Below are 27173 nucleotides of genomic sequence, written 5' to 3'. Positions count from 1 at the left end.
AGAGAAAAGGAGTACTTGTAGCACCTTAGAGACTAACCAATTTATTTGAGCATGAGCTTTCGTGAGCTACAGCTCACTTCATGCTCAAATAAATTGGTTAGTCTCTAAGGTGCTACAAGTACTCCTTTTCTTTTTGCGAATACAGACTAACACGGCTGTTACTCTGAAACAGTAAAGAGAGAGGCTTGTGTAGAAATTCCTGTACCAAATTAATTGTATTATCAGCCTGTGCTATAACAGCAAAGCTCTAGAATTGTCACATGACTGCTACTCATCAGAAGGTAAGCTATGGGAGCGGGGTGCTGGAAAACTGTGTATAGTGGGAGTGCTGAAAGCCATTGAACAAAACTATAAACCCTGTACATGATGGAAGCCATCCATTCAGTTGCTATTATTACTCTTAGCTTAGGTATGCTGTCGCACCCCAGCACCCTTATACACAAGTGCCTTTTGAAAGTTAAAAGCCTTCGAACACCAATGGTGAATTAAGATGAAAGAGGTAAATTTCTGCCTCCACCGAACTTGCTTTGCAGTTAGGGAGCTGCATCAGTCAAGCATGAGGAGCCCATGGAGTGGTGGCACACAGCTCTGAGGGACCCTGCAGTAGGTAGTTTCATGCTCCACTAGGCTTTAAATCTATTTTACATTTACATTAGGGTCTTGAGAAGAATTCCAGGTTTCTATCAAGCCAGGGGTTGCCTTGTTTCTGGGTTGGAATTGTGGTGGTGTTAGCTGTGACACTGAAGCAGATGTTCTTGTTAAGTTTGTAAGAATTCCCTCTGAGTGGAGAGGAGAAACCCTTTTGTTCTGCATGCAGTTAGAAGAGTCACATACGTGTGCAGTCTCTCTCTCGCTCTCTCACTCTATACAAACACACTTTGTTGCTCTCGCTGTCATGAAGATGTTACTTTTGTTAATTCTTGTTTACTCAATCTAAATTAAACTAAATCACTTTCACACATACAAAACAAGATGTATTTGAGTCTAGGAAAACATTGTTCAGCTTCCTCAACCTGTCTGAATGTGGGAGTGATTAACCCAGTCACTGTGCTTTCAGCCTGGGGTAATAGAATCATAGAATATCAGGGTTGGAAGGGACCTCAGGAGGTCATCTAGTCCAACCCCCTGCTCAAAGTAGGACCAGTCCCCAACTAAATCATCCCAGCCACGGCTTTGTCAAGCCTGACCTTAAAAACTTCTAAGGAAGGAGATTCTACCACCTCCCTAGGTAACGCATTCCAGTGTTTCACCACCCTCCTAGTGAAAAAGTTTTTCCTAATATCCAACCTAAACCTCCTCCACTGCAACTTGAGACCATTACTCCTTGTCCTGTCCTCTTCTACCACTGAGAATAGTCTAGAACCATCCTGTCTGGAACCACCTCTCAGGTAGTTGAAAGCAGCTATCAAATCCCCCCTCATTCTTCTCTTCTGCAGACTAAACAATCCCAGTTCCCTCAGCCTCTCCTCATAAGTCATGTGTTCCAGACCCCTAATCATTTTTGTTGCCCTTCGCTGGACTTTCTCCAATTTATCCACATCCTTCTTGTAGTGTGGGGCCCAAAACTGGACACAGTACTCCAGATGAGGCCTCACCAATGTCGAATAGAGGGGGACGATCACGTCCCTCGATCTGCTCGCTATGCCCCTACTTATACATCCCAAAATGCCATTGGTCTTCTTGGCAACAAGGGCACACTGCTGACTCATATCCAGCTTCTCGTCCACTGTCACCCCTAGGTCCTTTTCCGCAGAACTGCTGCCTAGCCATTCGGTCCCTAGTCTGTAGCTGTGCATTGGGTTCTTCCGTCCTAAGTGCAGGACCCTGCACTTATCCTTATTGAACCTCATCAGATTTCTTTTGGCCCAATCCTCCAATTTGTCTAGGTCCCTCTGTATCCTATCCCTCCCCTCCAGCGTATCTACCACTCCTCCCAGTTTAGTAGTAATAACCTGATTTTATCACTGTTCCCAACTCTTGCACCCTTTGGTTCCTAATGGGTGCTTTTCGTCTTCTGCAAGGAATTTCTGGAACAGATGATAGGTGTGTGCAGCTCTTGGTTGTAGCCACTAGCTAGACACCAAGAGCCACTGCTTACAAACCCCTTGCCTCCTGCAAACAAAGCAGTGAAGCAGGAGGCCAGTAAGAGGAGTGGGGGATCCTAGCACCATCTCCATCCCTGTCAGTTCCTCACTACTGCATTGAAGGGGTGTAATGCCTGGTGGCCCAGGCAGGTTAGGAGCTGTCCAGAGCACTAGTCAAATGTGTGTGAGAAGTCAGGTATCTGACAGATCAATCTTTATCAGAGGCAGTCTGGGTCAATTGTTGGAGTTCTCACAGGGATCAGTAACTGGAAAATCCAATCCCACGGGCTGGTCTGTGGGCTGATGAGACAAGGTCAGGCAAGTCAGAGTTTAGGCAAGACAGTTTAGACTAAATTGATGTCACTGGACCGGCTCATTCCAAGCTGTTTCCACCACCAGGCATCAGAAGTGGACTGCAAATGTAACCCATACACCTCCTGGGTGTGGTGTTCTGTCCCCTCTAGTAGCACCAAGACCACTTAGAGATTAATGGATCTGCTACAGCCTCAGCTAAGAGCTACATGGTTTTTAGCTCATGCAGTAGAGACTCATGCACTAAGCTCCCAGAGGCCCCAGGTTCGATCCTGCCCGCTGATGATGGGGGTCTGTCGGCTTTACAAGTGGGGGCTCGTCTGCAATTTCAACTGGATGCGCTTCCTCAGTTAGGGGAAGTATGTAACCCACACCCCTCCTGGGTGTGGTGCTCTGCCCCATCTAGTGGTACCGAGACCACCTAGAAAGAGATTAATGAGTTCCCCACTTGTAACACCGACAGATCCTGTTGTTGGCAGGCAGGATGGGACCTCTGGAGCTAAATGCATGAGCCTCTACTGCATGAGCTAAATGCCATTTGGCCCTTAGCTAAGGCTGTAGCAGACTCATTCATCTCTAAGTAGTCTCAGTGCCACTGGAGGGGACAGAACACCACACCCAGGAGGTGTGTGAGTTACACATACATTGCAGCTGACTCTGAGGCCTGGTGGAGTCTCTGTCCGGTCACCTACGTCATGTGTCAATGTGGGTCATTGAAGATTGTCTCAAAGGCCCTGTCTCAAAGGATGGATTTCTAGGTGGTCAGAATTGGGTGATTCTGCTCTAGCAGAGGGGCCACCGAGTCCAGGGCCTTTCCTCTTAGAAGGCTGATGACTAATCCCACCTTTGCCTGGTCTGTCTGGTAGGCATTGGGCCTCAGCAGGAAATGGAGCCTGCACTGGTTCATGAAACCCTGCAACTTGTTTTGGTCATAGCACTCCTGTAAAGGTACCATGGGTTTGGGTCCTGAAGGTGACATAGGCTGTGGGGTTGTGTGAGACATTCCCACTTGCAGTTCTGTGATCTGTTCTTGCAGGGTGTGGTTTTCCGCCCTAAGCTGGTCCATTGTGGCCTATAAGGCTTGATTTTCTGCTCATAGGTGAGCAGTCTGCTGCTGGAGGCTCCGTGTCCCCTGGGTGATGTACCCTTTTCAGGTAGGACAAGCGTAGGAGACTGAAGTGGTTGGAGCACACTGTAATGCCCAATGGCCAAAGTGAGTGAGGGAGCAGTCCAGAGCAATAGTCAAGGATATGCAAGTGGTCAGGTTGTTGGAATGTCGTCCATATCAGATTTCAGAGTAACAGCCGTGTTAGTCTGTATTTGCAAAAAGAAAAGGAGTACTCGTGGTACCTTAGAGACTAACCAATTTATTTGAGCATAAGCTTTCGTGAGCATCCGATGAAGTGAGCTGTAGCTCACGAAAGCTTATGCTCATATAAATTGGTTAGTCTCTAAGGTACCACAAGTACTCCTTTTCTTTTTGTCCATATCAGAGAAAGTCTGGAGCAATAGTCAGAGTTCTCACAGGGGTCAGTAGCAGAAAGATCCAATCCAAGGGGCCGGGAAGGGGTTAGGAAGGTGAAGTTGGGCGAGGTGCCAAGGCAGGGTCAGGCGAGGCAGAGGGACAGCAAGGCAGGGTCAGGTGGAACAGCAAATGAAGGCAGTCTAGGCAGCATCCAGCCTACACTGGTATGTTGTTCAGACAGCTTTCTGTGCCTGTTGTGGCCTTTATGTAGTCCAGGTACCCAATGAGAGTGCTGCCTGTCCAGTCAGGGGCCTGGGGCATGGTTGCTGTGGGCCTGTAGGCCTTTAGCACTAAGGGTGTTGGTCAGGGCTGATGGTTTGGTGCAGCACCTAAGTCTGCTGCCTAAGGACCTGGTGGGCCTGGCTTTAATGCTGGGGGCCTGACAAGGAGTGAATAAAGTGAGCAAGCAATGCCACAGTGGGACAAAAGAAGGGCTCTTCTAGTTTGTATCTCTGGGACTCCTGCTTGACCCAGCAATGTTCTCTTTCCTGCAGATACTGGGTTCCTGTGTGGGGAAAGGGGAAGATGACCAGGAGATGTTGCTGGGCAGGTGATGGTACCCAGAGGTGAGCTGGGTAGGGCACAGGGTAGAAAGTGATGCTCAGTGTTTGGAGCTGGCCAGAAAGAAAGTGAAGGGGAAGGACATGGTGCTAGTACCCAAGTGGGGAGGAAGCTGTGGAGGGGTGTGAGAGAAGCGTTGGTGTAGGGGAAGGGAATGCCTGTGTGGTAGGGGTGGGTAGTGGAGACTGTCCCTCCCATCAATTAGAATAAAGAGAAGGAGGCCCCTAGATTTTTTTCATTTTGCAGGTTCAATTTTTCCAGTTGAAACTCATGTATACAAAAAAGGTTTCCCCATAAGTGTTAAAAAAGACAAGTGACTTTCATTTTTTTTAAATGGAGTGCTGCTAGCATGGGGGAGAGCCCTTACATTGTGGGATTCCCCCCCCCCCACCCCCATTCCCATCTGCATTTATCTTGGAACACACAGTTAGCTGGGTGCTGCAGGGTGGGTATGCGCTATAGATACCTTATAGTATGGGTGGGATGTTGAATACCTGGAACCTGCAGTATTTAATATCCTGCACATTCCAGTAGCATGAAGAGTGTACATTCTAAGCACTGCAGCGCTTTTACCAACCCACTTCCCCCAGCCCACTTGTGCACAGCTACAATACAGAAAGCTGTAACAGTGACCCAGCTTTGTTTATAAAGCCTTTAGAGATGATGCACTTTCTATTTCGTGCTTCAGTGTACACTGTTTTTCCTCCTGATGTGCTGTGGGAAATTGAGTTTACAGTTGGTTACCTTCTGGAATAAAAAAAGTAAATAATATAAAATCAGATTTCATTCAAGTAAAGCTTTTGCCATCACTTTTCTCTCAGCGATGAAAGGCGCTTGTGACTTTTGTAATCATGTTTGAATAGTATAATACAACGTTAACAGTACCTTTTTACCCATTATACCTATTTAAAGAACATTTTATGTTGTGTATTTTGAACAGACAAAATCATACAAGAAACAAATAAGATAATTGAGAAATATAAAGGCTAGCAGACACGATGACAAACTCCAACAAAAGAATTAATTAGCGACAGGAAAGTGCTGTACATAGCTTCTGACTGCATGAGACTCTTTTGGAGAGCAGAAACATGCCACGACAATTACAAACTGCTGTGCTAAGGACCTGATCCAAAGCCCACTGAAGTCAGGGAAGTCTTTCTATTGAATTGAATGGGTTTTGGATCCAGCTCTGAATAGTTTTCTAACCTGTATAGCGAATTAGGCAGAGCTCCATAGGTATACTTTACTCATTGTTCATATATGATTTTGACTGTCTCTGTCTGGCTAACACAGAATTATATATATGTATATCTAAATTTATAGGAACGATGTATGATATCTCAGCATTGTCTAAGACTGTATTCTGAGTATGCATCAAAGGGCAGAATTAAGATTGCATATGCAACCTTAACTGTCATTTTCTGACCTTTAAGTGCTTAACAGCATTCACTTAACTTTCTGTTCACATAGCTTTTCTAATGGAGAAACGATGGCGAGATTAGAGGTATTCTCTGGCAGCTTTGTGCTGCCTCTGCAATGCAAAGGAGCTATAAAGCCAAGTTTACAGCTGCTTTGCATTGTTGGAGTGGTACAAAGCAGCCAGAGTGTATAAGTGAACCTGATCCACTAAATAAATAAAGGGTGCATGCACACATGCACACACGCACATTCTCACACTTCGTATGAGTAAAATCTCATATCTACACATAGCTATTTGTGCACGTACAGGTGGAATTCTGAGTGTGCAGCAAGGGCATTCATTTGTTACTTGGCTTTGCTGCAACTTAAAGTTCACTTAAGGTTTTGTGTTCAGAATCAAAATGAGTAGAATTGAAAACTACATTTTCTAATTTCACCCATTATGTTTACTTTTAATCAGGATTCTGTGCATTTGTTGACCCTGTCTTTCTGCACCTTTTTTGTCAATTTCTGTAGAAAACATAAGGAACCACAGACAGTAACTATAATCAATTTTTAATAGCATATTGTCATATCAAGGATGTGTATATATAAATTACAAGAAGTAAGAGCTCAGGCAATGCAAATCAAGTTGTGGTACTACATTCAATATTGTAACCAGATGGTCTTAAATGATTACTCTGTTTCCCTGAAGTGTAGGCTTCTGGGAATCCATCCTAACTCACCTCCAGCTTGGACTAACACAACCAGTGCCATAGTCTGCTCCAACAAGAAACAGCAAAGGGTCAAGCCAGTAGTAGATGTGGGAATCCTTAGGCAGGATTTCAGATGGAGCATTGGTTCAGGTACAAGAAGGTAGACAACAGCCCCATTCACTGAATAGAGATATTGAAATAGTATTGGGTTCTTTTATTAAGTGTCCTTACTCAATAAATATTACTAATTCTATTAAAGGCAGTGTGTTCAGCAGAAGGGTCAGTGGCCTGGGAATCAAGAGACCTTGGTTCTGCCACTGACTTGCTGGCATCTGCTACTGGCTTAATTGGAGCAGATGAATGTTCTGCTTGTCCTTTGCAGTGAAACCATGGCACTGGTTGTGTTACTCCAAGCTGGAGGTGAGTAAGGATGGATTCCCAGGGCTAGTGCTCAGTCAAACAGAGGAGGTGTAGTCTTTCAATGAGCAGATGACAGAAATGGCATTTCTGGCTACTGCTGCAGTGAGGACTCTGTGGAGTAGTGGTGAGCCCATTAGGATCGCAAGGCTGGGCAACATCTTGAAACCTGCAATCTAATTAGAGGGTTAGGTGATAGTGTCTGCTGATACCAAATTTCAGTTTCAAACTTATACTCATAGACTTTAAGGCCAGAAGGGACTGTTCTGATCATCTAGTCTGACCGCCTGCACATGGCAGGCCACAGAACCTCGCCCGCCCAATCCTGTAATTGAGCTATAACCTCTGGCTGAGTTACTGAAGTCCTCAAATCATGATTTAATGACTTTAAGTTACAGAGAATCCACCAAATTTAATCTGAAAATGTTTGTCCTCCTTTGCTTTGTAATTTCTCTCTCCCTTTGCTACTGTATAAAGCTTTTACTATTACTTAATCCATTCTGGATACATTTTGCATGAAAGACACCATCTCCGAAGCTGTGTTGTATGGAGTGTGTTATCTAATCTCGTTTTGGAACCTTTTCATTGACAGTGCCTTTAAAGACGTCTCTTGGCAGGCTGGTACATTCACTGATCACTTCCCTGCTATTTCTACACTGCAATCCATTTCTGTTTTTTCTTCTTGAATGACATCTTATCCTCCTCCTTGCTCCAAGCTAATAACTCAGACCAGATGGCTGAGGTTGACCTCACACAATCTGCTCCCCAGGATATAAATGATGCCATTTAGACATATGTTCCCTTAGTAAAGAAAAGTACTTGCACCAAGAGCCTATAACTATTTATTTTGATTTATATAGTACTTCCTGTGCTCTGGGTGCCCTTATAACATGTTAAAATACACCCTATCACATACAATCATAGAATCATAGAATCATAGAATCATAGAATATAAGGGTTGGAAGGGACCCCAGAAGGTCATCTAGTCCAACCCCCTAGTCGAAGCAGGACCAATTCCCAGTTAAATCATCCCAGCCAGGGCTTTGTCAAGCCTGACCTTAAAAACCTCTAAGGAAGGAGATTCTACCACCTCCCTAGGTAACGCATTCCAGTGTTTCACCACCCTCTTAGTGAAAAAGTTTTTCCTAATATCCAATCTAAACCTCCCCCACTGCAGCTTGAGACCATTACTCCTCGTTCTGTCATGAGAACAGTCTAGAGCCATCCTCTTTGGAACCCCCTTTCAGGTAGTTGAAAGCAGCTATCAAATCCCCCCTCATTCTTCTCTTCTGCAGGCTAAACAATCCCAGCTCCCTCAGCCTCTCCTCATAACTCATGTGTTCAAAAAAATTTATTCGCTGGACTCTCTCCAATTTATCCACATCCTTCTTGAAGTGTGGGGCCCAAAACTGGACAAAGTACTCCAGATGAGGCCTCACCAATGTCGAATAGAGGGGAACGATCACGTCCCTCGATCTGCTCGCTATGCCTCTACTTATACATCCCAAAATGCCATTGGCCTTCTTGGCAACAAGGGCACACTGCTGACTCATATCCAGCTTCTCATCCACTGTCACCCCTAGGTCCTTTTCCGCAGAACTGCTGCCTAGCCATTCGGTCCCTAGTCTGTAGCTGTGCATTGGGTTCTTCCGTCCTAAGTGCAGGACCCTGCACTTATCCTTATTGAACCTCATCAGATTTCTTTTGGCCCAATCCTCCAATTTGTCTAGGTCCTTCTGTATCCTATCCCTCCCCTCCAGCATATCTACCACTCCTCCCAGTTTAGTATCATCCGCAAATTTGCTGAGAGTGCAATCCACACCATCCTCCAGATCATTTATGAAGATATTGAACAAAACCGGCCCCAGGACCGACCCTTGGGGCACTCCACTTGATACCGGCTGCCAACTAGACATGGAGCCATTGATCACTATCCGTTGAGCCCGACAATCTAGCCAGCTTTCTACCCACCTTGTAGTGCATTCATCCAGCCCATACTTCCTTAACTTGCTGACAAGAATACTGTGGGAGACCGTGTCAAAAGCTTTGCTAAAGTCAAGAAACGATACATCCACTGCTTTCCCTTCATCCACAGAACCAGTAATCTCATCATAGAAGGCGATTAGATTAGTCAGGCATGACCTTCCCTTGGTGAATCCATGCTGGCTGTTCCTGATCACTTTCCTCTCATGCAAGTGCTTCAGGATTGATTCTTTGAGGACCTGCTCCATGATTTTTCCAGGGACTGAAGTGAGGCTGACTGGCCTGTAGTTCCCAGGATCCTCCTTCTTCCCTTTTTTAAAGATTGGCACTACATTAGCCTTTTTCCAGTCATCCGGGACTTCCCCGGTTCGCCACGAGTTTTCAAAGATAATGGCCAATGGCTCTGCAATCACAGCCGCCAGTTCCTTCAGCACTCTCGGATGCAACTCGTCCGGCCCCATGGACTTGTGCACGTCCAGCTTTTCTAAATAGTCCCTAACCACCTCTATTTCCACAGAGGGCTGTCCATCTCTTCCCCATTTTGTGATGCCCAGCGTAGCAGTCTGGGAGCTGACCTTGTTGCTGTAGTCAAATTGACTGCCCAGAATTACCTGGCAAGAAAAGAGGTCATGTTGGAAGGCCTCCCCTAGTTATCTCCTTAGCCACCGATCCACCTCATTCCTGGAAAACAGATGGGCTGCACAACATTAACAAGTCAGGGCTCTTGAAGACCAATGTGGGATGCAAATTCCACAGCCACTGGGCCCTCCACAAGAACACCCTGCCAGCTGTTCCTTCCCTTTTATTTCAAGGGATATCTGGCTCTAGTTCCTCTATTTGGAACTGTGGCAGAGTGGCACAGGGACAGCGTGGTCTCTTGGGTAATTAGGTCTCAAACCATTTAGGACTTTAGTGTTAAAAACCGACATATCAAGCTTTACTTGGAAATCAACAGGCAGACTGGTGCCCTGGTGTCCTTTCCAAATGGACTCAAGACATGGCCCCATGTAGAATGTATTACAATAATCCGGTCTTGAGAAGACAGAATGGTAGTAAGTTCACATCAGACAGAAAAGCTCACTCATTTTGCCAGGCAAAGATGGAGAAAACAGTTCTTGGTCATTTGTAGTCTGGCTGTATATGCTTCCTGTGAGCCTGATCCAAAGCCCATTGAAGTCAGTGGGAAGTCTGTCTATAGTGATGACAGGTACAGTAAGTCACAAGGGAGGAAGTGTTTGCTGAAACACACAGTGTAACCAAATCAAGTGATATACAAGGTTATCCTTTCAAGCTTAATTGTTCTTGTTATATTAAATACAGACAGTATCAGGTAGACTGCACTCTAAAGAACATGCTGATGCCAGTTGTCTCCCTGCTCCCTGTCACGCCCCCTGCTTGCTTTGTAAATACAAGACAGATAAAATAAATATTTGGAATGTATCTCTCTCCTCCTGTCTATGTGACACATCCTCCTGATTCTGATCCCAGTGTCACATCCTCCTGATTCTGATCCCAGTGTCACTGTTGTAAATCAGACATAATATAACTGAAGTGACCGGAGTTACACTGGTGTAAATATAGGGAGAATTGGGCCTCACGAACAGTGATCCTTTTGGTTTGGCTAACATAAGTAGGGCTGTATTGCATGTTAATATTTTGGGTTAAGAGGAATTGCTTTGTGGTGTGATAACCTGAAGAAGGAATGTAAAAAAGCATTCTGATCATTACGTAGCCGTACCAATGACCTAAATAAAGACTTAAAAACGTTTCAGAACCACATTGTGTGAACGTCAGTTGACATAAGTTGCCATGGTACAGCATGCTATGCGACAGCAGAGAAACTTAAATTAGAACATTGATTGGGGGTTGAATACAGGGAAACTTTTCTCATTTGCTGTTGGCAATTTTTTTTCCAGGAAATAGTGGGAAAGTAAAAATATTAGTAAAATGGGCAGCCTCCTCTTAATCGCTTTTCCTCTGCAGAAACAAAAAAAACAAAACCCAAAAACAAAAAACAAAAAGAAAGGAGAGAGAGAAAAGCACAGTGCGAGACTTCTGCTTGAAAATCATCTAGAACAGCCAAAACCAATGGGTATGTACTTGGCACGGCTCAGCTGCTGCTACCCAGGTTATTGCGGTTACCCTGCTATTTATACTCATGCCAGCTCACTGAGAGCTAGTGTGTGTTTGTGTACATGAGTGGGAAAATCACACCCCTAGCTCATAGTATAGATGTAGTCTCAGGGCTACAGGCTGGGTAGGGTGTCCCCTCTTCCTCCTGTTAATCACACTGGTTATAGAGCCTTTGCTTCACTTAACCAGAAAAAACACTAACTGGTTAATTGAGGACCTGACTTTGTCTGGTGCAAAGGTGGAGAGATACAGATATAAGCACAAGGCAAAATGTGATGACCAGAGTAGAGAGCACAAGAGAATCTGATCTTGCCTTTGATGCCCTGTTGCATGGTCACCATGCTACTTCTACATCATAGCAGTAGTAAGCCTTAAGAAAAGAATATGTAACTAATTGCTTCATTAACGTGATGAAGAATGTGGTTAAACTTATTGCCAGGTGACCAGGATGATGGAGATCTAACCTAGTGGTTGGAGCGGGCATTGGGCCTAGTGGTAGGAACAGGTGTTGGGAACTGAGTGTTGGGGCTAGGGCCAGAGCTGGCGGCAGGAGTCAGAAGCCAGAGCCAGGAGTCAAGTCAGAGGTCAGAAACAGGGTAACAGAGCCAAGAGTAAAAGCCAGAGACCTGAGCCGACGCTCAGAGCCAGAATCACCTGGAGTAAGCAGAAAACAACAAGGTGGGTTTTCAGGCAGGGATAGGGCTGTCCTGCAGGAACAAGGCAACACAGGAGTAGTGGAAAATACAGTGTGGAGATTTATATACATAGAGAACATGAAACAATGGGTGTTACTATACACACTGTGACCAGAAAGAAAAGGAATACTTGTGGCACCTTAAAGACTAACAAATTTATTTGAGCATAAGCTTTCGTGAGCTACAGCTCAGGAAAGCTTATGCTCAAATAAATTTGTTAGTCTCTAAGGTGCCACAAGTACTCCTTTTCTTTTTGCGAATACAGACTAACACGGCTGCTACTCTGAAAACTGTAACCAGAGTGATCATTTAAGGTGAGCTATTACCAGTGGGGGGTGGGGGGGCACTTTTGTAGTGATAATCAAGGTGGGCCATTTCCAGCAGTTGACAAGAACGTCTGAGGAACAGTGGGGGGTGTGTGGGGGGGATAAACATGGGGAAATACTTTTACTTTGTGTAATGACCCATCCACTCCCAGTCTCTATTCAAGCCTAAGTTAATTGTATCCAGTTTGCAAATTAATTCCAATTCAGCAGTCTCTCGTTGGAGTCTGTTTTTGACGTTTTTTTTGTTGAAGTATTGCCACTTTTAGGTCTGTAATCGAGTGACCAGAGAGATTGAAGTGTTCTCCGACTGGTTTATGAATGTTATAATTCTTGACGTCTGATTTGTGTCCATTTATTCTTTTACGTAGAGACTGTCCAGTTTGATCAATGTACATGGCACAGGGGCATTGCTGGCACATGATGGCATATATCACATTGGTAGATGTACAGGTGAACGAGCCTCTAATATTGTGGCTGATGTGATTAGGCCCTATGATGGTGTCAGAAGAGTACCCAGAAGTCACCTACTACAGGACAGGCCCAACTAAGAAAATAACAGAACGCCACTAGCCATCACCTTCAGCCCCCAACTAAAACCTCTCCAACGCATCATCAAGGATCTACAACCTATCCTGAAGGATGACCCATCACTCTCATAGATCTTGGGAGACAGGCCAGTCCTTGCTCACAGACAGCCCCCCAACCTGAAGCAAATACTCACCAGCAACCACAGCATTACACTGAGAATTCATGTTCAGTTGATTATCCACTGTGACCCTCAAGTTTTATCTTGTCTCCCAGGGTAGAATCCCCCATCAAACGCCTGTTGTTGGCTTGCACCCAGCTTACCAAATGATCCAGATCACTCTGTATCAGTGACCTGTCCATTTCATTATATACCACTCCAAGTCTTTGGATCATCTGTAAACTTTATCTGTAATTATTTTATGTTTTCTTCCAGATCATTTATAAAAATGTTTAATAAAGTAGGGTCAAGAAGAGATCCCTGCAGGACTTTACTAAAAACACATCTGCTTAATGATGATTTCCCATTTACGTTTGCATTTTGAGACCTATCAGTTAGCTAGTTTTTAATTCAGTTAATGTGAGCCTTATTGATTTTGTGTCATTCTAGTTTCTTAATCAAAATGTCATGAAGTACCAAGCCAAATGCCTTACAGAAATCTAAATATATTACATTAATACTATTATCTTTATTAATCAAATTTGTAATCTCATCAAAACAAATACCAATTTTGTTTGACAAGATCTATTTTCCATAAACTCATTTTGATTGGTATTAATTATATTATCCGCCTTTAATTCTTTGCTAACTGAGTCCCATATCAGCCGTTCCATTTTTCCCCCTGAAATTGATGTTAGGCTGACAGACCTATAATTACCCAGGTCATCCCATTTACCCTTTTAAAATACTGGTACAACATTAGCTTTCTTTCGGTCCTCTGGAAGTTCTCCAGTGTTCCAAGACTTATTAAAATATCAACATCAATGGTCCAGAGAACTCTTTGGTCAGCCTTTTAAAAACTCTAGGATGCAAATTATCGAGACTTGCTGATTTAGAATGTCTAACTTGGGTCACTGCTATTTAACATGCTCCTGAGTTACTGCTCTCGTGGTCTTTTTTCATCCCAGAGCTTCCTTGTGAAAACTGGGAGCAGTACACTTTTTCCTGTTCATGGCTTGTTCCTCTAAGCCCAGCCTGGTCACGATGTCCTGCCATATAATTGGTGGTCAGCCTCTAGGTCAGATTTTTCAGGATCCCAACCCAGGCAGAGAGGACTAATGGTCAGAGTAGGGGGAAGCCTGAGGCAGTGTGCAGCACAGGAGGGCATAATCAGATTCCATGCCAGGTTTGATACCAAGGGTCAGAGTCCAAGTCAGGTTTCAGGGTCCTAGTCAGACGGCAAAGTCCAAATCAAGCTGAGGTAGAAACCCCAAGTTCAGGAGCAAGGAATGGCCATGTCAGCTATAGAGAATCCACACTGTTCCCTGGACACATTGCGCAACACCCCCTAGATTTATATAGTGTGGGGAGCCAATCAGGAGGCAGGGGACTGCTGTCTGTAACACCCCTACTGCTAATGGCAGCATGGAGATGCCAGCTATTTGGGAGCTCTGCAGGTCTTGGTTCTAGGCCTGTCTGGCTTTACATTACCCGTCCCACAAGCAGACCCTGCTGTCCTGGGTTTGTTTGGATAGGCTGCCTAGAAGGCTGCCATGAGGTCAGAGGCATGGACTTGGAGTGCAGGCTCCCAGCATTGCTCTTCTGGGTCGTAGCTTCACAGTCCACAAGATATCAGAGGGAGCCATGCCTGATTTTTTGAGTCCAGTATCTTGTGGACCTGACACTCATCGTCTCAATGGATCCACACCAAAGGGGGCAGTGGTTGGCTCTCTGAACGAAAGGGTTGTTGATGTAGGGTTTTAGCAAGGATATATGAAATACTGGTGTATTTTGAGGGATGTGGCTAACTGAAGCTTCATGGTCACTGGGTTGATTACCTGGTTGATGGGCTATAGCCTGAGGTGTCATTGGTTCAGTTTATGACACGGCCCGTTGGTGCAGCAGTTTTGGGCTGAGAGTCACACTTGTTGCCTGACGTGAATGCTGGGCCTCCCTAGCACTGACAGTGAGTGTATTGCTTGTAGCCCACCTTGGCCTTGTCCAGGGAGGTTCTTCTTGAGTTCTTCTTGGACCTCATGAGTCTATGGCTGTGGGATTAGTGGAGTTGACAGGTGTGGCTAGGTGGAAATGGGGCTGAAAGCCACAATGGGCATAGAATGGACTCTGCCTAGTAGAGACATGGTTGGCATTGTTGTAAACAAACTCTGCTTGGGGTAGGAGGCTCGACTAGTTGACCTAGTGGAAGTTCGTGAAGCAGTGCGGGTATTGTTCTAATACTTGATTAGCTCATTTGGATTGACCGTCAGTATGTGGGTGATAGGTGGTGGATGTGTAAGTGCAGATGATAGAATAATATCGTTAGTACTCTGATTTTATAAATTTGCACGTTGGCACCAAACGTAATGTTTTTGTCAGTCCATTTCATCAATTTCTTTGCAGCTCTTGTAGCTAAGGCACCTCACCTTTCCACCTCAGTTTTGAGGGAACCGTTGGCTTTGTTCAAGCTTCCTAGTACCCATAAGATTTTACTTGTTCTGTGGCTTCACAGCTGCTGCATTTTCACACTTAATCTACTGTCCCTTTTCCAAGGTGCAACCACTTTGTCTTCTTGGCATTTACTGCAACTCCAAGTCAACTACACCAATTTTCCAGGGTAATGAAGAGTATCATAATTAATTCACATGGGTCTGTCAGTTGTACTATGTCAGTTGCATAAGCTAAGGAGCTTCATGCTAGATCATCCAATGTCATGCCCTCAAACGTATCTAATGTTTTTAATGTCTACTTTAAATACATGATGAAAAGCGAAGGTGATTCCATCCCCCCCTTGTCTTTGACTTGAATCAGTTGCTTAATTTTCCACCATTTCTTGCAGCATTGTAAGTGTTGTCATATATAACGATGATCTAATCTGCAATTCCATATGATTTTGCTACTTTCCATAATGCTTCCACCCAATCAGAATCTGATACCTTTCGAAGTCGAAAATGGCAAACACCTTTAATCCTCATTTTCACTTTTCCCATCAATTGTTGAGTGTGAATATCTGTTCAATGCAACTTCAGCCTGGTCTAATGTTACACTGTTCGTCACCTACTGCTTGACTACTTACTGCCTTTTCTGCATTATTATTGACAATTCTACCATTTCCAACCAGTATCTTTTTTAGGATTCTTTTTGTTCCTAATATATTTTAAAAACTTCCTACTGTCCTTAACTCTGCTGACCATTGATTTCTCAATGTCCTTTCTTATGTCCTTTTGCTTCTCTTATCAATTTTATACAATTCCTAGCTTCAACATTGCCTTTTTTCCATTTGTGTTCATATGGAGGAGAAGTGAAAGCAGGAGAAGTGAAAGCAGATTATATATATATAATCACTTCTCTATAGCAGGTTGTTTTTTTAATCAGCATATAATCTTCTTCCTTGATTGTGGGATTGTGAATTTGGGGGTATTTAGTAACATATTCTTAAATAGTTCCCAATGTTCTGCTGTTTATGCTCATCCCGCTCGGTCTACTGCCTACCTTCTCTCCCTACTCCATAGCTGAAAATCTTCTGGATTTCTCTGTATAAAATTGGCCTGGGCAAATCTGAGTTGTGACCATGGTGAACAGTTTAATTTTGCTCCTTTGAGCACTCGGTTTAATTGTGTTTGCATTATGATTGCTTTGAAAATACTTGATTTATTTAGTTTGTTATACTCCAGAGTAGAGCTAGTTGGAAATGATCATTGTGTTGCAAAATGTCTATTAGTTGAAAGTGAAACATTTCACAGAAGTGAGTACATTTTGTCAAAAGTTTATTTGAAAAGAAAAATTGAAATTGTTTTGATTTTTCAAAACAGAAGGTTTCAATTTTCCATTTCAAAATGACCTTTTATTTCAAAATTTAAAATTTAATATTATATAATATAAAAAGGTGAAATCAGAACAAAAGTTTATATTTGATGAGAAATGGAAAAATTTGACTGACACGAACTGAATTGTTCTGGGGATTTTCAGTTGGATGGAAAATTTTAAATCTTTATTTTTCATTATATTTCTGAATGGAAAAACATTTTGAAATCATGGAAATCCCCACTACACAAAAAAGCAGTTCCCAGCCAGCCCTAATCACCAGGAGTTGACTAACAGGTTTGAACTCCTGGGTCCTGATCTTCTGCTGTAGCTGATAAGAATATTGCACAGGAGAGGTGTGTAGAAAAATGGCTTTATGCAACATAGTTTGGCTGTGTGATTGTCTGATCCCCATAGGGGAAGTGCTTGAACTTGAACTTGTTATCTCTATACGATACTAGCTGCGTAAGAGCTGCAAAAGTGAGCTTTTCTACATTGTAGCCTGTTGCTTCTTCCAAACTTGGGATTCATTCCCATGTGGGCTTTATAATGTTAAATTAAAGGGTTAAGTTAAATGTAAATCTTAAATTTTAACCCAGGTTATTTTGATGGATTTTATTTTTATTTTACTAGTTAGAGGTGTACACTTATTGAGTTTTCCATTACATCTCCCAGGGCAAGATTGTTCTTTAGAGAATCTCTCTAGAATGTTTTCCAGACAACTTTTATATGTCTCGAATGTTGGGGCTTTTGCAGCTTCCGCTGGAAGATTAGTCTGCTGTTTCATGGATCACGCAGTTAAGATTTTGTCCCCTCAGTATTCATCCTACTAGTTTTATCTCATTAGTCTTAGTTGTTGTAGCCACCCTCTCACCCTGATTATAACATCAAATATTTGTTGGTAGTTCACTGCTAACGTATGTTGTTCGGAGAGCATTGAACTGGGTGTTAAGAATTCAGGGTTCTGTTCCTGACTCTGCCATGGAGTTGTGTTGTGAACTTTACGTCAGACTTTGACTTCCAATGGAAGTGTTAAGGTATTTCTAAGAAAACGTCCCAATAATTTTTTAACATTACAAAACAATATATTTTTCTCCTAACCTCATTCTCTGCAATGACTAAAACCTTTTGGCTGCAATTTTCCAAAAAATTCAGCCTGAGGCAGATACCTGGCATGGAAAATTTCAGCCCAAATGGTTAAAGTTTGGCAAAGTTATAAGCAACTGAAAACAGGATCTTACAATGGGAAGTGTTGGGCAATCATAATAATAGGCAGTACTATGAGCCCCACGTTTAATAAGGGCCCAAATCTGCTCTCCCTTACACTAGTGTAAAACAGGACTAAGTCAGTGGAGTTACACTAGCACAGGGATTCACAACTGTGGGGGTTGTGAGGTATCAGCCTGCACCCTCAAGCCCCGCTTCGCCTCTAGCATTTATAATAGTGTTAAATATAAAAAGGTACTTTTAATTTATAAGGGGGGGGTCGCACTCAGAGGCTTACTGTGTGAAATTGGTCACCAATACAAAAGTTTGAGAACCACTGATTTCTAGCACAACCCAGTGTAACTTAGAGGATAATTGGGCCCCTTGTGGATCTTCTTATAAGTTGTTTGGGAGAGAGTTTGTGAACTATTAGAGAGACCATCATTGAGGTAGAAGCTGACTTGTTAGACTAGATTTATGACTGCACCATTTAATACATGGCTTAGTATTATATGCGTGTCCATATACGTTTGTAAAGTTATACAGATGCATTTTTTCAGGCATTTTTGGGCCATTCATACAACATTAAGTAATTAGGCTGCATACAGAAAATTTAAAGTCCCCAGTGCTCTCTTCACAGCTACTTAATATTAGAATGTATAAGATTCCTTGTGGTTGTACATTGTATTTTGTTAAACTTAACAAACTATTCAGGCGAGGCTAAGAGAACAGCAAATGCAAATGAGATAATTGAATACAGAAAGTCAGTCCTATCTTAACAAATAAATGACTATATTTAATTGGGCTGAGATAAATAAAATCCTGTGGGATCAAACATTCTTGAAACAAGCCCAAGTTTCTTCCTTGAGAAAGTGTTTGGGATTGGGGAATAGAGTACATCTTGCACCAGTGCCAAAATTAGAGTGATTTTGTGTGTGCGCCAAGATGGCCAATATTAATACAGGCATTTTTGAGTAAAAGTTGATCTTAGTATTTCTTAGCATTTGGTAAATACCTGATGCAGATTTCACTTGCATAAGATTTTAGTAATTTGACTCGATTTATCTTCCTATAAGTCACATCCAGAAAAAAGACTAGATTTGTGATTACATGAAATGGCAACTGCCATGCTGCAGCATCTATTTTAAATATGGCCTCCCCACCCGTCTCAACCCCAGTACTGTGTCCTACCTTGATCCCAACACTGCTGTCAGTCCAGTTGCTTCCACTGCAACTCATTCCCATCCTCAGCACTGTTCAATGGAGATCATTCAACAGTTTCAAAACACATTACTAGAATTGTCAGATCAAGAGTACTTGTGGCACCTTAGAGACTAACCAATTTATTTGAGCATGAGCTGTGGCTCACGAAAGCTCATGCTCAAATAAATTGGTTAGTCTCTAAGGTGCCACAAGTACTCCTTTTCTTTTTGCGAATACAAACTAACACGGCTGTTCCTCTGAAACACATCAAGAGTATTTCACGTGACACATATTTTAGATCCTATTTTGTGCACACCTTGACTGCAAGTTACTGCCCTGATCTATAGGGATGGCACTTTCAGCTTGTGGTAACGTGATGCGACAAGACTGGATTGAATCCTCTATGCTTCATCATGAGGTTTTGTAATCACAAGAGTGTGCTGAAATTCAGTTTACGCCAGTATAAGAGCTCTCCTCTCATCTACACACCAGTTATTTTTCTAGAGCGAGAAACCTAGAGTCTTCGTAGAGCAGATAAAGACCTTTTAAAAAGAACATCTCTCTCTCTAATATGCACATATTGTGTGTATTATTTTTTAATAAACACACAAAATCAGGTAGTCTCTAGTATCAAATTGCAAATAATGTCTTCCTCTTCCCTTGCTGACTGACTCTTGTCAAACCAGATACTCTTACAACTACAACTGTGGCAGCTGTATGCAACAACCACAGGTCAATTTCTCCAGCTTATTTCTGCAGGGCATTTACCTAGAGTTCACTACATATTTGTTTAATGTGTTTTTTTTCTTGCAGGTGCCATATAAATTGGCTTGGTATGGAATCTTATATACTGTACACTTGTAACTTTGCTATGCAAATTCTAACAGTGGTTACAAAAAATTGCTGTAGCTAATGTGTTATAGTTTTTAATTTTAATGGTGAAAAGTGACCTTAAGCACTATATAACTATACATTCCTACAGATCTTTCCATTTTTATACCATTTAGTAAGTTTCTTCTAGTAATTGTGAAATATCTCTGCGAAATTAGTGCTCATATAACTTTCTATAGATTACAGTTTATCATTTTAAAAGGACAATTTCTTATACCCAGAGACCTTTTTCATCATCTTATACTAGTACTAAGCTATTTTGTGATGGTGAAGACAGTAAAAATTAGATGAAGATTAGTCCAATTTGCTGGTATTTTAATTGGCATAGATTTGAATCCGTAATGTTTTCCATTAATAATTAAATACAGAGGCAGTTTTGGCAGGTGGGAACTGAGCTGTACAGAGCTGTAGCTGTCAGCAGCTCCTGGTCCTGGCTTGAGCTGCTGCTTCTGTTGGAATAGTGAAATGTACTTCTGAAGGGGTTTACCTAGTGTAACTGGAGGCAGTTCCTGCCTGGCCTAACTAGGATGGCCTCTGTGCCCTGACCCACTTCAAAAGAGTTCCCATTGAAGTGGCAGCTAAGACTAGGAGCTACTCCACCACCTGGAGAGCTGTCAGGGGTAAGCTGCTTTTTAGATGGCTAACATCTGTTTGGTTTCTAGTTTGTTTTCCAAGATAATCTGAACTGTTCTTATCTCATACCATATCTTGGTTTATATATGTTGTTCATTTATTATTGCAGTATGTTCATTCTCAATCGTCTCTCAATAGTTGTTGTTCATATATTTCCTTGAAATGATCAATAAAAATTCAGAAAACTAATTGGCACGTTGGCTTCTGCTAGAAATGTAATATTATGTGTTTACCATTATAATGTAGCTTCTAAAGTACATAAATATTTACTGGTTACAGAAAAATACCAAGGACTGCTAAATCCAGCATATCAAATGAAATATTTTTTATTTGTTTCTCGTTACTAACAGATATTCAAGAGTTTTACGAAGTGACATTGCTAAACTCCCAAAAAAGCTGTGAGCAAAAAACAGAAGAAGCAAATCAAGTTGCAGAGAAATGGGAGAAGACGAAATCTTCTGCCACAGGCCATGCAAGTCTGCAGAAAAACCAAGAGGTACCATAATAGATGAATGGTTACAAGTATATATAATGAAATAGATGGCTCAGGTGTTGGAAAATGTCATGTGGTGGCCTTCTAATTCAGGAAGGGTGGTTTGTGGTTGAGATACTACTATACCGAGACTCAGGAGATCTGTCTTCAGTTCCTGACTCTGACACAGACATTCTCTGTGACCTTGCACAAGTCATTTAATCTCAGTGTGCTTCAGCTCCCCTGTGAAACGGGGAGTGCAGTGCTTCCTTTTCTCAACCCTTTGTCTGTCTTGTTTGATATTTTGTGTTTGATTTTATCAAGTGGGTGGTCCTCAAGGAGAATAAGGGACCTAATTCTACTCATAAAGGGTGAACCCTTTTAGCTCATGTGCTAGTGGCCTGTGTTGTCTGAATATGAAATACCATCATTCCAGTCTTAGCTCCGTAAGAGTATGTAAGAATTGTCTAAAAGTTGCTATCAAAACTTTTATACGTGTGTGCCTAAAATTAGACCTGATCTTTTTGAGGTGTTTGCCACCCACAACTCCCACTGAACTCAAGCTCAGCCCTGGGAATATCAAGCACCATAGATGACAAAATCTAGGCACCAAAGTCTGCGGCTGGTGGAAGGATTTGAATCTGTTCTTTACTATGCCTGGGTCAATTCTATCCCTGGTCAATAGTGACCAAAGACTGCTAGGCAGCCTACGTGAACTAAACTGATAGATTTTCCTGGTGGACTCTACCACAAAAACTAGTGAATTATTTTCACCTCATCAGAGAGGCCAAGGATTCAGTAGACATGGAGTCCAAACTGCTCTGTCTTATCTCCAGGCCAAGATCAAGGCACACGAACAAAGGACACTGGGTAGACATTTGCATTGTCACAGTATAAACTGTGAAAAAAGAGAAGATTTTAGTTTTCAACGCTGTCAATCAAGCACCTTCCATGAGCAAAATTCACTTGTAAGAACAAATCTGAAATAAAATAAAAACTCAGAAACATATCACAGTTCCACATGGCATTTCTTATTGGATTGTTCCAAAAACTAGGTTGGAACTATAGACGGCTAACAGGATCTCTAAAGGAATAAAAAATTTGATGGTATAAATTAATAAGGAAAGAAGCATTCAGAATTAATGAAAGACACATTCAGATTTTGAGCAAAACCACAGCAATTTATATTCCACAAACCAGAAAGAGACAGTGTAGGCAGCCTATTTACAGGCAACCCTTTCAACTGCTACAGTCTTCTTACCTTTATCAGAGACAACCTGATCCATCCAGGAAGAAACAATGGTTTTGGAGACAGCATTCTTCTTCTTCCATGAATTTTCCTTCTGCTACTTCATCTCTTCATCAACCTGTCAAGAATATTGAACCATTTTTAGTGGATTCATGTTTTGTGCCTATCCCATTTGGCCAATTTAAAATTTTAAATGTTTTTAAATGTTTAAAATTTTTCCAACATGCCTGGGGAAACATATCTGTGGACAGACGGATTTTAGACATAATTCATTCAAGTTATATCATACAATTTCAGGTGATCATAGAATCATAGGACATTAGGGTTGGAAGGGACTTCAAGAGGTCATCTAGTCCAATCCCCTGCTCAAAGCAGGACCAACACCAACTAAATCATCCCAGCCAGGGCTTTGACAAGCCGGGCCTTAAAATCCTCTAAGGATGGAGATTCCACCACTCCCTAGGTAACCCTTTCCAGTGCTTCACCACCCTCCTAGTGAAATAATGTTTCCTAATATGCAATCTAGACCTCCCCCACTGCAACTTGAGACCATTGCTTCTTGTTCTGTCATCTGCCACCACTGAGAACAGTCTAGCTCCATCCTCTTTGGAACCCCCCTTCAGGTAGTTGGAGGCTGCTATCAAATCCTCCCTCACTGTTCTCTTCTGCAGACTAAACAATCCCAGTTCCCTCAGCCTCTCCTCATAAGTCATGTGTTCCAGCTCCCTAATCATTTTTGTTGCCCTCCGCTGGACTCTCTCCAATTTGTCCACATCCCTTCTGTAGTGTGGGGGATCAAAACTGGATGCAGTACTCCAGGTGTGGCCTCACCAGTACCAAATAGAGGGGAATAATCACTTCCCTTGATCTGCTGGCAATGTTCCTATAAACAGCCCAATATGCCATTGGCCTTCTTGGCAACAAGGGCACACTGCTAACTCATATCCAGCTTCTCGTCCACTGTAATTCCCAGGTACTTTTCTGCAGAACTGCCGCTTAGCCAGTCAGTCCCCAGCCCGGAGCGGTGCATGGGATTCTTCCTTCGTAAGTGCAGGACTCTGCACTTGTCTTTGTTGAACCTCATCAGATTTCTTTTGGCCCAATCCTCTAATTTGTCTAGGGCCCTCTGTATCCTATCCCTACCCTCCAGTGTATCTACTCTCCTCCCAGTTTAGTGTCATCTGCAAACTTGCTCAGGGTGCATTTCATGCCATCCTCCAGATCATTAATGAAGATATTGAACAAAACCGGCCCCAGGACCGACCCTTGGGGCACTCCACTTGATACTATCTGCCAACTCGACATGGAGCCATTGATCACTATCCGTTGAGCCTGACGATCTAGCCAGCTTTCTATCCACCTTATAGTCCATTCATCCAGCCCATACTTCTTTAACTTGCTGGCAAGAATACTGTGGGAGATCATACCAAAAGCTTTGCTAAAGTCAAGGAATAACAAGTCCACTGCTTTCCTCTCATGCACAGAGCTAGTTATCTCATCATAGAAGGGAATTAGGTTAGTCAGGCATGACTTGCCCTTGGTGAATTCATGCTGACTGTTGCTGATCACTTTCCTCTCCTCGAAGTGCTTCAAAATTGATTCCTTGAGGACCTGCTCCAAGATTTTTCCAGGGACCGAGGTGAGGCTGACTGGCCTAGAGTTCCATGGATCCTCCTTTTCCCCCTTTTTAAAGATGGGCACTACATTAACCTTTTTTCAGTCATCCGGGACCTCCCCCGATCACCATGAGTTTTCAGAGATAATGGCCAATGGCTCTGCAATCACATCCGCCAACTCCTTTAGCACTCTCGGATGCAGCGCATCCGGCCCCATGAGCTTGTACTCGTCCAGCTTTTCTAAATAGTCCCGAACCACTTCTTTCTCCACACAGGGCTGGTCACCTCCTCCCCATGCTGTGCTGCCCAGTGCAGTAGTCTGGGAGCTGATCTTGTTCGTGAAGACAGAGGCAAAAAAAGCATTGAGTACATTAGCTTTTTCCACATCCTCTGTCACTAGGTTGCCTCCCCCATTCAGTAAGGGGCCCACACTTTCCCTGACCTCCTTCTTGTTGCTAACATACCTGTAGAAACCCTTCTTGTTACTCTTAACATCTCTTGCTAGCTGCAACTCCAAGTGTGATTTGGCCTTCCTGATTTCACTCCTGCATGCCTGAGCAATATTTTTATACTCCTCCCTGGTCATTTGTCCAGTCTTCCACTTCTTGTAAGCTTCTTTTTTGTGTTTAAGATCAGCAAGGATTTCACTGTTAAACCAAGCTTGTCGCCTGCCATATTTACTATTCTTTCTACTCATCAGGATGGTTTGTTCCTGCAACCTCAATAAGGATTCTTTAAAATACAGCCAGCTCTCCTGGACTCCTTTCCCCCTCATATTATTCTCCCAGGGGATCCTGCCCATCAGTTCCCTGAGGGAGTCAAAGTCTGCTTTTCTGAAGATCCCTCCTATCTCCCTGCCTTGTCCTTTTTCAGGGACTCCTCTCACAAATTGCTTCTATGGGAGAAAGTTCAGTTCCTGTTAGATCTAGGGGTTATGGGGGTTTCCATTCAATTCAAAGGAAAAGGTTTTCATTCTCATTTTTTCTTTTACCAAAGTAAAAAGGGGGTAGGAGAGCCATTCTAGTTTTGAGACAATGTAACTCTTTTAATCTAGAAACAAAAGTTCAGAATGATGACTCTCACTACCAGTACAAATTGTAGCCTTTCAGATTGGTTTTGGCTCCAAGGGTTTTCACAGTGTCTGGCCTAAGTGGTAGTGTTCCTCAGAAGATACAACATCAAAGTAAGTCCATATTTAGATGATTTGCTTCAGGGCTCTTCACAAAAGCAAGCAGCGGATCGCATCTTCTTCACTCTGAGCCTTATCTCAAACCTAGGTCTAAGAGTCAATGTGAAGAAATCAAACTTAATTCCACCTCAAAAGGTGGAATTTATAGGAGATTTGATAGATTCCAAGTCAGCCTCAGTATATCGTCCTCAAAATAGGTTTGAGAAGTTGGTGAATATCCTTCAAGTGAAAAGAAACCATATAGAAACTGTCAGTGTGTGTATGAGACTGTTAGGGCACATGGCATCATGCATGTTCGTCACTGCTCAAGCCAGATTGTGGCTTTGTCCTCTCCAATCATGACTGAAGAGTATATTGAGTCCTGTTGACCCAAAGCATGAACATGACTATCAGAGATCCTCAACAAGTTCTAATGTCTTCGATTCCAAGACAGTTAATGAAGCTCATACAAGACTCTGCTTCCATGACTGTCATTGCACCAGCATGAACCAGTCAGCACTGGTCTCCAGAGCTGATCAGGTTGTTGATCTGAAAACAAATCACCCTTCCTCTGATTCCCAACTTGATGTCACAGCACAACAGGACAATGTTTCATCTGGACTTGACATCCTTACATCTGATAGCCTGGATGTAAGCTGCTTGAATGAGACTGAAAAGTCCTGTTGTCAGGCAATTCAGGACGTTTTAATAAATAGTAGAAAACTTTCCACTAGGGCTACTTACAGCTCTAAATGGAAGAGATGGGATGCTTGGTCCTGAGATCATAATATTTTCCCTCTTTGAGACCAATATACCTCTCATAATAGAAACCTCCTCTGGTTTAAATCCTCTGGGTTATCATTTAATTCTATCAAAGTACATTTAGCTTCAATATCCCATAGTTAAAAGTTTCCTTGAGGGTCTACTTCAAGTACTTCCACGAGTAAAGGACTCACCTCCACAGGGGATCTGAATATTTTATTGTCAGGTTTAATGAAAACCCCATTTAGCTCTTAGCTGACTGTCCATTTAAGTCACCTGTCCATGAAAACAGTGGTTTTGGTAGCAATTACTTCTGCACATAGAATGGATGAAATTAATGCATTGATGTGACAGTCTCCCTCTGCGATTTTTCCTAGGAATAAGATTTCATTAAGGCCTCATCAGAGTTTTCTGCCAAAGATGGTGTTTGAGTTTCATGTTAACCAGTCCATTTTTGCCAATATTTTGTCCAATACCTCACACTAATGGAATGGAAAGGATTCTGCATACTTTAGATGTAGCTAGAGCTTTAGCCATTATCTGAATAGAACTAAATTATTTTTGGCACAGCCTGAGAGGGTTAAATGTAAACAGATTTCTCCTCAGACACTTTCAAATTGGATTTTGAGATGTATTAATTTGTGTTATCAGTTTCTAGGTTGGGATCCTCTGTCAGTATTTAGGGTGCATTCTACAAGTGCTCAAGCTTCTCACATTGCTTCTTTTAATAATGTCTCAGTTTTGAAAATATGTAAGGTGGCCACATCTGTTTATATTTTCATGAAACATTATGCAATTGGTCAGGCAACCAGGGAGGATGCAACCTTTGGGAGAGCAGTACATAGATCTGTCTTGATGTAGGGCTCACCTCCATCTGTTAACTGCTCTTCAGTTTGCAAGAGTGGAAAACTTATAGACAACCACTCAATGGAAAAAAAGAGATTACTTACCTTGTAATAACTGATGTTATTCAATGTGTTGACTGTAAGTATTCCACGACCCGCCTTCCTTCCCCACTATTCTAAGTCCTTACAAGACTTCAGCCGGTGAAGAAGCTGAGAGGCAGTTGGTTCACCCTATCCCTTGATGCCCTCAGAAAGTGGGGAGTATGAGGGCATTCAGTGGCCATGGGCAGAACAACAGGTCACTGATATTGTTAGTGTTGTTGTTATTGCATTGTACCGTGTATGAAAACTACTTATGAGTGTTGATGTATCTCGCATTGCTGTAAATACTGTAGATTTAAATAATTTCAGCAGTATCAGATCTGCATAGAATCTTTCAAATTTCACTGGAATGTTTTGGGTCATATTTTTTAAATGTATATTTTGAGTAAT

The 27173-nt window shown here is 42.5% G+C and overlaps 1 protein-coding gene across 10 annotated transcripts in view; it reads left to right on the top strand.

The window, feature by feature from the left end:
- The window catches only part of DLG2 (discs large MAGUK scaffold protein 2), a 1511004-nt gene that overhangs the window by 164641 nt on the left and 1319190 nt on the right, over positions 1-27173 (top strand). For all 10 annotated transcript variants that reach the window (XM_048840921.2, XM_075126424.1, XM_048840889.2 and 7 more), the window contains one exon: positions 20920-21065. In XM_048840921.2, coding sequence (XP_048696878.1) covers positions 20920-21065 — 146 coding nt within the window. The remainder of the gene's footprint in view (positions 1-20919; positions 21066-27173) is intronic.

The sequence above is a fragment of the Caretta caretta genome, chromosome 1 (assembly GCF_965140235.1).
Source record: "Caretta caretta isolate rCarCar2 chromosome 1, rCarCar1.hap1, whole genome shotgun sequence".
In the NCBI taxonomy this organism is placed as follows: Eukaryota; Metazoa; Chordata; order Testudines; family Cheloniidae; genus Caretta; species Caretta caretta.
Note: the sequence above shows the minus strand (reverse complement) of the source record. Positions and strands in the feature narration are given on the sequence as shown.